The 16,024-nt window shown below is 35.4% G+C and overlaps 1 protein-coding gene across 1 annotated transcript; it reads right to left on the bottom strand.

Moving 5' to 3' along the window:
• Positions 1–7,364: 7,364 nt before the first annotated feature.
• On the bottom strand, positions 7,365–14,007 carry LOC104109538 (protein IMPAIRED IN BABA-INDUCED STERILITY 1-like). The gene is made up of 9 exons (XM_009618869.4): positions 13,064–14,007; positions 11,623–11,907; positions 11,059–11,376; positions 10,477–10,704; positions 9,968–10,065; positions 9,436–9,526; positions 8,751–9,275; positions 8,374–8,503; positions 7,365–8,027 (listed from the first exon to the last, which is right to left on the bottom strand). Exons 1-9 carry the CDS (start codon positions 13,442–13,444, stop codon positions 8,008–8,010), a joined length of 2,076 nt encoding a protein of 691 aa, XP_009617164.1. The 5' UTR covers positions 13,445–14,007; the 3' UTR covers positions 7,365–8,007.
• Between the last annotated feature and the right edge of the window lie 2,017 nt (positions 14,008–16,024).

The following is a 16,024-nucleotide window of genomic DNA, read 5'->3' as shown; positions in this document are numbered from 1 at the left end:
TGAATCGGGTCTCTTTTTCTCTTTGTCTGAATTTGGGTTATTCGTTTCCTTGTGAATTTTTTCTTTTCCCCATTATTTTAGGCTCTCTTCTTCAAATTTGTAACAAAGTCTTGGACAAACGGCTCGGATATGAAAGGTAATTTTATGGAATAATTTCAAATCTTCGTTAAGGATCCTTGTGATTTGACTTATTTTTCTTTTTCTTTTTTGTAATGAAGCTGGCTCAATGATAAATTTAATATATATTGCAATTATCCCTTTTGTAACCTTAATTATTGTGACAGTCACTTGAAATTCCAGAATTGATTTAGATTTCAGAACAACAAATATAGGTACTGACAAAAAAAATACCCATTTGATAATTTGACTATTTATCAGTAATTGTCCTTAATTTAAATTAAATATTATTGTTATAACGAAATTAAATAGTTGAAGTTCAAAACCTATTAACCTTGTAAGCCCACTTTTTGATTAGTTTCTGGTGCGATCTATTTATTTGTAGGGTGCTTTGTTTCTTCTTTGGTTATATAATAGACTAACGTGGTAGTTTGATGAGTTATGTATTCTTACTGTGTTATTACAATAAGTTATATAAGACACATATATGACAAAAACTATAATGAGTTAAAATAAATCGCAAAAGTAAAATAAACTTAGATTATGTGACACGTTGTACAAATATTGTAATTGAACTCGAATAATTTAGTTTCGTACAATTTAAGTTGACATAATAACAATTACCAAAAGAAACAGACAATATAATGTAATAATAATATTACAAATATATTTCAACAATGACTAACTTGACATACAATATTAGCTTGTCTGTTTAAATTACAACATATCAGTCAGAATAATTAACCAAAAAAAAAAAACAAATACAACACCAAAGAAATCAAAGTAGCTAGCACGACTATCGAAACTAGCAGTTCCAAAGTATTATAGAATCCCCACGCCAAAGGTAAATTTATAAAAAGAATTCTCTGATCTAAATGCTCTGTCACGTGATAAATCTTTTCTTTAGTTTTTTTTTTTTTTTTTTTGGCGACAGCGTGAAGCATGTTTGTTAATACCTGGCGGTATTTTTTTAAGCATATAAAAGAAACAAATGAGAAGATAAAATAAAACAAGAGAAATGGAAGTGCTATGCGAAACTTCGGATAACAATACACAAATATTCCTCGGTTCCAACCATTAATAAAAGGAAAAAATTACGCTACACTGTAAACATATATATTATATTTATAATTTGTATATAGTTATATTTTAAAAAAATTATTATTCGTAGCTTTGAATTTTATAGCAAATTCATCTGTAGTACTAAAACAAAAGATCAACTGTTTTAAATTAAAGGAATAGAGCAATAAGCTCTCCTAGCCTACTTGTTCAGAGCACCCGCTTAATAAGCGGAGGTCTTGAGCATGACTCTCGATGAGAGCATTCTATTTTTCTGTATTTTATCTTGGTTGTACTCATTGCGTAGACGAATATAGTCGATACAGGTTGTATCCTTTGTATATACCCATGTATTTCGCCTTGGTTGTATTCACGGCGCGAACAAATACAGTTGATACATGTTGTATTCGGTGTGCGAAAGAATACAATTGACACATGTTGCATTCGTTACGCGTCTGAATACAAGCTATAGTTACGAAAGGCAATTAGACAAACTATAGTTACGTATGGTAATTAGATTCTATATCGTAGTATTTTATAAAAATTCCTGATCATGATATTTGAGACGGTCAGCAAGGTTGACATCCAAGAAATATCAAGTTAATTTTTGAAATAATTAGCTAATAGTAAAATCATCACATAAAAGTATAAATAAGATAGCAAAATGGATTAAAATTCTTGAAAATTGCAAAAAATATACTCCAACATAATAATAGTGGAAAAATGTCAACCATGCCACGATTTGAATATCAAATAATGTCATATAATTAGGACATGCGAGTAAGTCAAAACTCAAAAGGGTTACAATACGTTTAATTTTCTTTTTGAGCGACAATTGAGGTGCAGAAAATGATTAGGCTTTGATATTTCAAGAAGGGAGGAGAAAAAGACAGGAACGTACGCTAGGTTTGGGGTAGATGTGAAGATCAAACAAAAATGTAGTGGAATTTACAACAAAGTCATGTGTCCATAATTTGTTGCCATGTTGTGAAAGAGACATTACCAATCTATCACTTTTCTAAGTATTATACTCAAAGATGCATGGAATGCATATAGGGTGGCTCTCGTAAAACTAAAATTCCCATAATATATAATTGAAAGTGCATTAATTTACTGTGTTACAACTTACAAGTAATTTACGGCTGTAAAAGAGAAAGTGAAATGGTTAATGATAGTGGGTTCGCATAAAAATTATATTGTTTAGCTAATTTTATATATTTATATAAATTATATATTGAATTTTATTATATTTATTTTTGTATATTTTGACTTTCAATAATGAAAATCTTGTCTCTGCTAATATATAGTCCAATAATAATCATAGTAAAATGCAAAGCTGAAGGTGGGGTTGGGTAGAATGAGTGGACCCACCACGTGTTTTGTCATATGCTAATAAGTAGATTACAAACACAATTAGTGGAATATTGTGGAAGATGATGATGGTATAAGATTAAATTAGAGAAAAGGAGAATTGCGATGGTAGATTATTAGTAGTAAAGATTTGACAAAAGGTGGTAATCTTTTCAAATTTCCAGAACATTAGAGAAGTATATGTCGCTGGCATCATGTGTTTCCTAATTATCAATTTTGCCTTGTGAATTCCCTTTTCTATTATTCTTCTCGTTGCAATTTCTATTATTACTGATACTTAGAACATCTATTAAAAAAAGAAAGGAATTTTCCTTTTATTTCGACATACTCTAGGTTGGATAACTGAAGCATTGCAAGGAAATAAGCAATATTTTTATAAACTTCATTTGAATAGATCAAACTTTGTTAACAAAACTAATAAAAGATTGTTTGTTTTGTAATCAATTCACATTCACTGCAAGTAAATTAAAGTCGTTCAGAAAATTGCAACTCCACTTAATCAACTCCTTCGTTTTACATATCACATAGTTACGGTATTTTCAGAAACTCTTTTATGCCGTATTTATCAAGTGTATATGGCTCTTTATTACGCATTTTGGTTGAAGTAAAAGGGGGAATTAATTGGTGAGCGCTATGCATTTGCTTCTTCCAACTCCCAGGGAAGTGAAGTACTTATGAAGCCTACGGAATGAAAAAAAATCATATTCTTTCTTTAATATACTTTATACTGTGCTAATTTGGATTAGTTGAAATCCCAACGTAAAAATCAAATAGAAAATCTAAAATACAATAGTGCTAACTTACAATTAGGTTTTATCAACATCATCATTAAGCTTGAGGAGGGTTAAAAAAGAAGACGACAACTTTGTAGAGACCTGTAATCGTTCTATGACTCACTTTACTTTAACTTCCATTTACCCCCAAATATCACGACTCAATTTCACTCATAGGTCGTGATGGCGCCTAACACTACGACTAGGCAAGTCAACTTAATAAATTAAGCATTCATTGACAAAATTTAAAACCAAGAGAATTAATAAAATCCAAACTCTACCAATGTGTGTGCCAAGACCTGATGTAACAAGTGTATGAGCATCTAGTAGATTATACAAAACCTCAAATACTGTCTGAAATAAAAATAGACAGGATGAAAAAAAAAATACAAAGAGAGACACTAGTAGCTGCAGAACGGATCAGAAAAACAGCTCACCACTATGCCCCTTGATAACGTGGGTGTAAGACGATAGGTCTCCCACTAGTATTTGCCTCAGTTCCTGCACAAAAAGTGCAGCAAGTGTAGTATGAGTACGTAAACAACGTGTGCCCAATAAGTATCAAGGCTAATCTCGAAGTGGTAGAGACGAGATGGCCGACTTTGACACTCACTACGGGTCAATAATAATAATTGAAATACAACTATGATATTTAAATAAGCATGATTTATAGAATTTAAAATAATTTATTTAATCAGCGGAAATAATCAAATTCCTTCAAATGCAACAATTCTCAATATATTAATTAAATTCCTTCAATTCAATTAATTTTCCAATTTATCAATTAATTATTATTTACACGAATAACAATTAATTCTTTAACAAACAAGAATAATAACTCATTAAATTCCAAGGATTTCTCAATTTATCAATTAACTTCGCAAGCTGAAATAAATTATTAAAATATCGTATAATTATTATTATTATTAAGCACGATTTATGCCGAGGACGTACGACCCGATCCAGAGTGTCTTGTACACTATCGAGGGACGTGCGGCGCGATCCATAGATGCATCTATCCTACCGAGACGTTCGGCCCGCTCCACAATAAAGGAGGACATTTTTATATGTACCTCCGGAAGGAGAGTATATTTATTATAAGATAAATTTGGGAAGAAGAACAAATTTTTTTTAACAATTAATTAATTTAAACAGAAAATCAAGCATATAAATTTTTCATCCTTTAATATTTTTATCTAACAATTCACAATATATATATATCAAATAATATTAATTAAACAAGGAATACAATTTACACAAGTAATTCATACTTTGAGTCCTAAATTACCCGGACTTTAGCATTAATAGTAGCTACGCACGGACTCTCGTCACCTCGTGCGTACGTAGCCCCCGCAATTATCAATAATTATTCAATTTAATCCCTATGGGGTATACATATATATATATATATATATATCAAATAATATTAATTAAACAATGAATATAATTTACACAAGTAGTTCATACTTTGAGTCCTAAACTACCCGAACTTTAGCATTAATAGTAGCTACGCAAGGACTCTCGTCACCTCGTACGTACGTAGCCCCCGCAGTTATCAATAATTATTCAATTTATTCCCTATGGGGTAATTTTCCCCTCACAAGATTAAACAAGAGACTTACCTCGTCTCAAAGTCCACTTTCCGATTATCGCATCGCGTAAAATTCTCGATTCAATGCCGAAAAATCCGAAACTATCCAAAAGTTATATAAAATAATTAATATATGTTCAAAATTCATCTATTAAATAAATTACCCTATCCAAAATGGTAAAATTTCTAAAATTCACCCCGGGCCCACGTACTCGGATTCTGGAAATTTTCGGATGAAAACATTACCCATAATCTCAATAACTTGAATATATAATTTCTACCCAATTCCATAACTATTTTCGTGGTTAAAATCTCACTTTTATAAAAATTTAGATTTTTCATCTAAATCTTTGATTTCTAAGATTTACTAGTTATAATCTATGTATTTAACTCAAAGGGTGTAGAATTAACTTACCTCAAAGTTGTTAGTTGAAATCTCCTCTCAAAAAGCTCCAAAATCGCCTAAGAATAGAAGAAAATGGGTAAAAATGGTGAATTCCCGTTCTTTTAAGCTTTCTGCCAAACAGGTCTTTCGCATGTGTAGACAGTGTACCGCACCTGCGGCTTTCGCACTTGCGGAAAAATTCTCGCAGGTGCGAGTCTCACTAGCCTTGGCCAAACTCGCTTCTGCGCACACTGCTTCGCACATGCGCGATCGCAGGTGCGCCAAAATTCCGCAATTGCGGCGATGGCCTCCCCTTCCCTTTTCCGCTTCTGCGAAGACATCTCGCATCTGCGAGTGCCGCGCCTGCGAGCTTCTGTAACATCTGCGAATATCGCACCTGCAACTGGCCAAGCGCATGTGCGATTCTGACAGTAGCTGGGAGCTTCAGTTTTGGCTCCCAACTTCCAACTTGGTCTGAGCCTCGTCCGATTGACACTAGGGGCCCCCGGGACCCCGGCAGAACATACCAACAAGTTTAAAATCATAAAACGGACTCGCTCGAACTCTCAGAACGCGTAAAACGATATCAAATCTAAGAATCATACCCTAAATCAAATTGATTCAAACTTAAGAATTTCAAGTTTTTCAATTTACTTCCAATGTGCCGAAATATACTTAAACTACTCAGAATGGCACGAATTTTTGCGTGCAAGTCTTAAATCACTATACGGAACTATTCCCAAACTCGGAATTCCAAACGGACTTCAATTACTCAAAATCCTAATCCAAACCAAATTTAAAGAATTTTAAACCTTCAAATAGTTGATTTTTACTATTAAGCGTCAAAACGCTCCTAGGTTATCCAAAATCCGTTTCGGACATACGCCCAAGTCCAAAATCATCATACGAACCTATTGGAATTGTAAAATCCTGATTCCGGGGTCGTTTTCTCAAAATGTTGACCGAAGTCAAACTTTTCCATTTAAAGTTAACTTAAGGAACCAAGTGTTCTGGTTTCAACCCAAATACTTCTAAATTTCGAACCAACCATCCCCGCAAGTCATAAATCATTAAAAGCACATACGAAAAGTTTAATTTTAGGGAATGAATTTCTAAAAGTTAAAATGACCGGTTGGGTCATTACACCCAACCGTTAGAAATGTGGGAGGAGAAAAACATTTTTGTATGTTACAAATGCTGACCCTTTATAATGAAAATACCTGTCCAAATTCAATTTTATGAATTGATATCTTAGTTGGTGTATATACGAAGTTAAATATTCTTTGGTGTAAGATATTGTATGTATGTCAAAAATGTCTTACTTAAAATTTTAATAATTTTGCGGTGTTGGGCATAAGTGTAGGTCATATTAGTAGGATATTTAATGGGGGGGAAGGAATAGGAGGGAGGAGATTGTGTTTTGATGGTAGTTCTGATAGCAAAGATTGACAATAATATTTAGATGATGCTTTGTGCTACCAAAGTAAGAAACTTTTAGAAAGTATTTCTGTTACAATTCATGTGACATACTTTTATTTTATTTTTAGTCTATCCCAAAGAAATGATATACTTTTATATTTAAAAATAACCTGGAGCCAAAAAGACAAAAGAATGTATTAATCTCGTATTTTCGTATCTTTCTTATCTGCATATTTCTTTTACTATATATTATTTCTTTCGCTTCGGTTATTCTATCATCTTATCTTGCTATGACTTAGCTTTGTATTCTCGTATTATTACCAGTCTCTCTACCTTCACAGGGTATGGATAAGATTTGCGTACACTCTGCCCATCCCCAGACCTCACTTTGTGGGATTACACTGAGTTTGTTGTTATACTTTTTTCTTTTTTATTCAATATTTCTTTTTTGTATTTCGATTATCACCTCGAGTTGAATACGCACCACTGTTTTTCTCCTTTCGATAAAAAAAAAATTTCTTTCTGGACATAGTTTGGCATCCGCGTGATCAAAATTACAGAATGCATAATTAGTGTCGCCCAAAGTGAAAACCAAACGGTCCTTGAGACAATAGCCCATTGGACCATTTTCCAAAAAATATCACAATGGTGGAGCCCAATTATCAAAACTCACATAGCAATGATTTGATATCATATCACACACATCATTATCCTCCAGCAGAATGTGGTCATGTGGTCCTATCAACATTACATACCTAATATTATCAGCTCTCATATAATCACATTCTATATCTCTACTATTTTGGGGGGAAAACATGCATCTTTTTCCTAGTTCTACTTGGATTTTCTTGGACAATGACAATGGTGTTCTCTAAACATGACATGCCGGGACTCTTAACTCGGCCGCCTTGAAACAAGTATATGTATCAGCAAGGTACAAAATACACTCACTACTCTTGTGATGAAGGGTAAACATGAGTGAGTGATTTTTGACAGCTAAGAACTATACATTTGCCGAGAAATACTCGGGGAAATTGTTTTCAGGGCCTTAACAAATTGAAAGAATGAAGAATGAACAGCCCTTATTATCTTGAAGCACTTTCAGCTCTTGAATAGAGTTGGTTTTTAGCGTTGTTAGTCACCAGCACACTGCTAGGGATCGAGATCAACAGCTCCCTGGATTCGGCTACTTCAGAGTATATGACCTTGTTGTTTGTTATGAATCCTCACCGTCAAAATTCATGTACCTGATTTCTTTTTTGTATACCGTGTGAATTGGGAGCACCACGCAATCAGTTTCCATTTTTCCTCACTGAAAAGGAAAATAAAAATAAGCTCAGTCGGGTGGTTGGTGATTATAGCTAAGCAAAGGCAAGCTGATTTCCAACTGTATGAATGGAGTAACACTCCACGAAATTCATAAATGAAGAGATGTGATGACCATCAACAATATATGAACGACTGATTAGCAATGTATTGAAATGTATTTAAAAATCATTGTTAGCAATTTGCTATTACTCTTGTTAACTTCCAAATCTAACGACAGTAGCAAGAAAGTTAATTGCAGGTCACTCTACCGAAACATATAAATTCAGAGGCCTAATATATTATACATGTAGTGATTTACAAGGTTTTTCCTAAATAGTGAAACATTTTACCTCTTTGGAACCATGATCGTCGAACAGCTTGGCGGATCTGGCGCTCATGTCTCTCTAGGAGTTCGTCAACCCTGTGTGATTGAGATAGCAAGGGTCCCGAGAATTCAACTTTGTCCCCTTGATCCTGAATCTGTTCAAAGTACAATTCCAAAATGATCAATATAAGCCCAATGATAAAATATGCAACTCCATTTCTTGACTCCAGATTCCAGAGGTTTGTAATTGGCTATACTCTCTGAATGTTTCAGTCACAAACACGGCGTTTTAATTATTCTAAAGCACAGCGACCAATTACTTTATTTTAAGCAGATGTTAACAATGCGAAGAGAAAATGTGCATTTATTATATTTGAATCCTGAGAAAATTTTTTGACTAACCACATTGATCCTCTTGAAAGCTGTTTCCTCTTTAAGATAGAGAGCTAGAGACAGTTCTTGTGAGTGGTAGCCATCAGAAGCATCAAACGAGTCTGTTTGCTCTAATTGGCTCCAATGTTGTTGCATTGCATGCTTGGTGAATTCATAGGTGTCACGGCCCTTGGAATTGGTCCGACTTCCTTTTGTAGCTTCACTGTCTTGTCTTTTTAGCTCCAGGCTATTTTTAATATGAAGTGCACCTGAAGGTTCAAACTTTAGGCTTCTTGAACTTGATTTACTCCTCGATCTCATTGACGAATCATCAAAGCGTCTTTTCGCCCATGCAAAACCACTTGATCCAGAAACTTGAAGAGGACCTGAAAAGGGGACATCGCCTTGAGATGCATTCTTGATGTGGGAAGCCTCGCCCATTGAATCAACTGATGGTTTAGGTCGCGTGAGACCTATAATAACATCTCCTTCTCTCTGAGCACACAGACTACTGCCGTTAGTTTTATTAACACCTTGGTTTTGGACCGGTAACTTCTGCAGAGAAAAGTTTCATTTAGTTCTCTCTGCCTATAATATGCAAGGTAAAGAAAAAATGAACTTATAATTTTTTTCAGGAAGGAAGAAGAATCCAAGCTGTATATAGGTAGAGAGAGAGAGAGAGAGAGAGAGAGAGAGAGAGAGAGAGAGAGAGGACCTCTTCAGGTGCCAGTTTATTGGTTGCATTATGTTTTCTAGTTGACTTTCTGGTTGTCTCGGGTCCACGGGCTCTTCCACTAGGCTTCTTCCTGAACATTCTCATATAATTAAATTGTAACTCAGGAAGATCTATGCAAAATAGAAAATGTAGCAAATGCAAGAGCTTGTGCCAGCGCTAAGGAGCAAGATAGTGACCTTAAACATTATCATACTGTGGAAGTAATCAATCTATCAAAACCAGTTTCGCCATTTTAGTCAGACAAGCTTATACTTCTCTTTAATTGTCATGGTTTTAAGAACATTATTGACCTGATTTTAGCATAATCACACCCTTATAAAATGACGGATGGAATGCTTCCTCCTTGTCTTTTTGTTTAGGGTTAGTTTTTTGGGGGAACGGGATACAAAGGGATCTTGGACAGGGTATATCCTTTTTGTCCAACCATTGTAATTATCTGTTAAATGTAAATATAACCAGAAAATTATTAAAACAAAATCTCTTTCATGCATAATTATTATCAGGTTCTTACCTTTTTGCTTCTTCGCAATGTTTGGCGTCAATCTCTTTGCTTGGTGGATACTTTGGCAGGCTTGAAGGATCACAAGCATGAGGCTTTGTCTTGAAGTACTAAAGATAGAATTTGGAAGTTACGGAATTAGAGATTTTGAAATTTATGCATTTGTAAGATATAAGAAAATCATTGCAAAAACAGTACACATGTTTATAAAGGAATATGGAATTATTTTTTTAAAATAATTCAATTTATAAGATACAGACAAACTTGTTTGTATCATTCATTAACAATTAACATGACAACAACCACTCTACCTTCACAAGGTAGGGTAAGGTATGCGTACACATTACCCTCCCAAAACCCCACCTGTGGGATTACACTGGGTTTTTTGTTGTTGTTAACAATTAACATGAGCAGAACCAAACCATAAAAAAAACTCTTACAGGCTAAAGAAACTAAAGTGTATGATACGATAAGAGAAACTATCATTACTATATAAACAAAAAAGAGATTGAAAACAATACCTCAGATACAAGGGCAGAAGAGGCAGTTCCACGTTTATGTGGCTCCACTGAAAGAAGAGTCTCTATGAGTGAGACTGCACTTTTGGTTAGATCTTTAAAGGTGTCCCAAAGACAGCTCTCATAAGGATGCTGTGGCTTAAATAGAGTTGCATGAGGAAGTTTAGATTTCTTCCAGTAATCATCTGGTGGAGATCCACAGAGCTTAAAAATTTTATGCAGCTGTTCAACCTGTAGCACGAAATAGATTGTTCTGCTGTTACTCATACAGCAAAATACTAAAAAGTATTCAGCTTAATTGGCTAGTCATGGATCAGTTCAATGAGAAACCTAACTGTGAAGTTTGAACTAGATAGGTACATTGCATTATTAAGGAAAGAGGAGGATTGAAAAGTATTGAGCATTAAACTTTTTACACTATAAGGTTTCCAGATAAATATGTCATTAATCTACTATTCAAATAGAATAGCGAGAACAAGTAATTGAGCAAAGAATTACTTTCATATCAATAGCAAGTTTGTCTAAAAAGATTGATAGTTTTAACCACTTCAGTGTACTAAGAGATCTAATCATTGAAGGAGGTACCTCAGTTCTCCCCTGAAGAATAGGTTTACCAGTAAGAAGTTCACCAAACACACATCCGACACTCCAAAGATCCACAGAAGCTCCATACTCTGTGGAACCCAACAAAAGCTCTGGAGGACGATACCATAAAGTGACAACTCGGCTGGTTAGTGGTTGCTTCCGCCCAAGGTTACAGAAGTTCGCCAATCCAAAATCTGCAACCTTCAAAATTCCATCATTATTTACCAGAAGATTTGCACCTTTGATATCCCGGTGCATTACACCTCGAGAATGACAATGCTCGATTCCAGACAACAACTGCTTCATGTAGCATTTAACCTGTAAAATGACCCAGCTCATCTTTACAAGCCAAAAAAAAAAGAGTTCTTACTTAGATATAGGGAGATGATCCCATCCTTTCCTTCTTACTATCCTAGAACACCCCCCCCCCCCCCTTCCCTACCAAATTTGGAAACAAAATGAAAGGAAATTTTTCAACATATTGGATTTTTTTTTTTGCTAATTGCTCATTGAAAAGATTCAGTTGACAAAGCAGCAAGGTAAGTTATTGAAAAGTTAGCAAACCTGTGATTCGCTGAACTCAACTTCTGGACGAGACAGGAGTCCGGAAATATCATGTTCCATGTACTCGAACACAAGATACATGCTACAAGACAATCTGGAGGTAATGAGACCCTCTAATTTAATGATATTGGGGTGGTCAAGCCTGCGGAGAATCATAATTTCTCGTGCCATAAATCTAACACTTTCCGGCTCGAAGTTATCAAATCGCACCTTCTTCAGGGCAACTGTCCTTCCACTTTCTAAATCACGTGCTCTGAATACACTGCTGTATGTACCCTGACCTATCTGTTAGAGCAGTGAAATGGCATAGGAAAAACCTTCATCAGCTAGAAAACCTAACGTTGCATAACAATATTATAAATTGTTAAAAAGTTTACCAAGTAGGAAGAAGCATATTGACACTAGTCAGCTGATGAGCATCAAATAAAAATGCAGTTTTAGTTTTCTTCAAGAGTTTTAAGGTTCTGCCATCATAATTTTTTTTTTATGTGAATAACATTTATAGTAAGTCTCACATTTCAGCACAGCAGCCTCCTCCTCTTGATCCCAAAACTTCACCAAATAGGTATATCAGTAAAATCATTCTCAATTTATTCAGAATTGGTAAAATTTTCACTTATCAGCTCTATGGAACAGTGATCCAAGTTAAATATATGCGGTAAAGGATGTTGCGGTCAAAATTTAGCAGAACTAGACAAAAGATATATAACTTTAAACAGAAGAAATATCAATGTAACAGTATTCATGGAATTTTTAAGAGAACAAATGACTTAAGAGACCTAGTTGCCTGTTGTGGAAACTTGTAAGATTATATCAAATAAGCCAAACGTTGCTGTAATCCAAACATTAGTCTAGCTCAAGTGATTTGCAAGGGAAAGAAGCAAGTTAACTACTCAACCTTTATAATTTTCTGGCCTTAAATTGAATTGAAAGAACCATTAAAAAGGCTAGAGCAGTAAACACTACTACCTCCCAATTCCTTTTCCATTTTGAGATAATGCTTTCAACTAACAAGCAAAAGGACCCCAACGAAGTATAGAACTTTCATCTGTTCTTCCTAATTCTAGTATCCGCTGCCCCATAGAGCCCTATTCTCAGAAACAAGAAAAAAGAAGATAGAAGAGTAGTAACAATGGAGATAGAAGTAATTCAATAAATTAACTAAAATCAGTAGGAATATATATTAAACAGACTTTGTATTCATTTATTTTTCATGAAACTTAGTCACTTCCTAAATCTAATATTGCCAAAAAAGGCAACTAACATGTGAGATTCTCAGAATATCACAATTCACAGTAGAAGCTATACGTTACCTGATATATCACAATCAAATGACAAAATACTTATCAAACCTCCCTAAAGCCGCAGTAGTATCACGACAAAATTGAGTAAAGACAACTGGAGTAAGTAATAAGGACAACTTCAGCAGTAAAAAACAAACCTTTTCCAATTTCTCAAAAGACTCAGCTCTGAGAGGAACCCATCCTTGAATAGCTTCCCCTGCAACAGCACTGAGCCAAGCAGGCCAACCAGCAGCCACTTGTTCTCCTTCCACATATTTCTGCAAATTCCCAAGCCTAAAACTCACTGACTCACTACCACAACCATTCGAACTCGCTCTCCCTGACTCACCCAACTCGCTCCCTCCACTCAGTCCTGAGTCAGCCCTCTTCTTCACCTTCTTCAAATCAAAGTCCAGTCCAAAAGCACCGCTCCCGACCCGGCCACGACCCGACCCGACATCTTCACTGTCTCTGAGAACCCCTGAATGATCAAATGCAGGAGTTACCGACACTGTTTGCTTGGACGCCACACAACCCATGGTGGACACGTGTCAGTTACCCAGAAACACCATGAGAGCAGCTTTCACTGCAAACCAAGACCAACCCAGATGAAATTTGGCTAAATCTTGACGTGGGTCAAGTTTAGTTCTGAAGTAGCAACGCAAATTCTGAATTATATTTATATGATCAAGAAAAGAAACTCTCTGCTCAAAGTCACTTCCTTTTCTCTCTTAACTTTTTATTGCGGCAATTACGGAAGGTAGACAAGAGGGAAAAATGAGGTTTTTAATGGGGTTAGCAGTCACAGCAGCAGCAGCAACGGAATCAGCGTAATCAACGGGGTGAAAAGGAACTTGGTGGCCTTTTACACTGACGTTCTGCTTTGTTAAGTTTATAGGCTGTTTTTATTTCCCTTTTTTTGTGGGAAAAGAATTGATGAGGAAAAAGAAAATAAAGAATTGGCAGTCTTTGATAGCAACGAGTCTTTATTGACTTTTATGAGAAATTTAAAATTCTCTAGTCTTGTTTGTTCTTGTAGGGTATTTATTTAAAATAGTTTAATTGGTGTTTTCCTAGCGAAAAGTTTGAATCCCATATGATTTTTTTTTTTTTGGGGATATATATGGTATAGTATGTGGTATTTTAAGATTGGCAAGTGTAGACACTGACAAAAAATAAGGCTGACAATCTCCAAAAGGAACAGGTCCTAAAGGGTGTGAGTTGCCAAAAATGTAACGCGTGGAATGTACTCTCTGTGTAGGATTTTGGAAGGAACCTAGGAACATGTTGGTTTGAGTTGGTGTTGACTAATTACACTGTGTTTATATTTGTTTATAAAGTATGGTTTGGTTCAAGTTTTGTGTAACAGTTGTGATCTTAATGGATGGGCTGGCAGAGGGCCCCACTTTGGCTTTATAAAATTTGATGTTCATAAATATTATTTATAACTTGTTTTAGTTATTGATTTTTAGACAGGTGCAAAATCTAAGTAAAAATTAATGAATTTCTCTAAACTCATTATTAATTTTGTAGCTTCTCCCCTATGACGTTTGGAGGAGAGATATAGAAAGGACAAAGATAAAGTAAGAGAAGTAAGAGGCAAAGGAGAGAAGTAAGAGGCAAAGGGTGAATAAAGAAAGAAAAAGAAAAGGGAAAGGGAAAGTGAATAGAATGATGTAAAGATGGGGAACAATGAGAGTGGATTTTTCTTTTTATATGCTACTAGCTGTTTCAGTGTTTTTTCTGTTCACTTTCTCCACTTACATTTTTTTCTTCCCTTTTTCCACTTACATTTCTAAAACCCATTTTCCTTCTTCAAAGTTGCAAACAAGTTCTTGATTCTCTGATCTATTTCAACTACTCTCATTTTTTGGAAAAATGACTAGTGAATAAGGGGAAGGCAAAAAGAAAAAAAGAAAGAAGCGGTAAAGGATTTTGTGAAATGTGATTTATATATTAAATGATGGATATAATAGTGTTGTAATTAGATGATAACTCAATAAGAAAAAAAGCTGCTTTAGATAAGTTTGGTTTCGATTTATTGTTTTTTTTTTCGTGGGAGAAAAAATATCAATTTCTCTAATAAACAGAAAAAGACATAAACAAGATCTCGACCCAAGTTTTTCTAGCACTAGCATGCTCGAGCCGAATTTCATGGCTGGATTATGATGTCAAATCATTTCGAGTTGCCTTTTCAAATATGATGATTACCGTCCATGTGAAAAAAATATACAGTGAATTGCCACGAGCTTCCTTAAAAAAATTCCTAAGGGGTCGTTTGGTACCATAGATACAACAACAACAACATACCCAATATTATCTCACACCGTGGGGTCCGGGGAGGATAGTGTGTGCGCAGACCTTACCCCTACTTTGTAAGGATAGCAAGGCTATTTTCAATAGACCCTCGACTCAGAAAAGCATAAGCCCACATTAATGGAAATATAGACAAGAAGGGACAGTACCAAAAAGCAATATAAAAGCAGAATAAAAACAATAAGATAGTAAGGTGATCAACAATGAAAGAAAACAACGGTTAGTCATAAAAACTTACTATCAACAAAAAGCGAGACTGCGTGCCAATACTACTGTTATGAACAACCTAGATTACCTACTCCACTGCCCTAATCATCGACCTCCGTACCTTCCTATCAAGGATCATGTCCTCGGTCAATTGAAGTTGCGCTATGTCTTGCCTAATCACTTCTCCCCACCTTTTCTTTGGCCTGCCTCTACCTCTCCGTAGGCCCTCCCATGTCAACCTCTCACACGTCCTCACTGGGGCGTTTGTACTCCTCCTCCTCACATGACCAAACCACCTAAGCCGTGTTTCCCGCATCTTGTCCTCAATAGGGGCCACACCCACCTTATCGCGAATAATCTCATTTCTAATTGTATCTAACCTGATATGTCCGCACATCCATCTCAACATCCTCATTTTTTGCTACCTTCATCTTCTGGACATGAGCGATCTTGACTAGACAACATTCAGCCCCATACAACATCGTTGGTCTGACCATAACTCGGTAGAACTTACCTTTAAGTTTCGGTGGCACCTTCTCGTCACACAAAACACTAGAAGCGAGTCTCCATTTCATCCATCTCGCCCCAATACGATG

Source organism: Nicotiana tomentosiformis, chromosome 3 (assembly GCF_000390325.3).
Source record: "Nicotiana tomentosiformis chromosome 3, ASM39032v3, whole genome shotgun sequence".
Lineage (NCBI taxonomy): Eukaryota > Viridiplantae > Streptophyta > Magnoliopsida > Solanales > Solanaceae > Nicotiana > Nicotiana tomentosiformis.
Note: the sequence above shows the minus strand (reverse complement) of the source record. Positions and strands in the feature narration are given on the sequence as shown.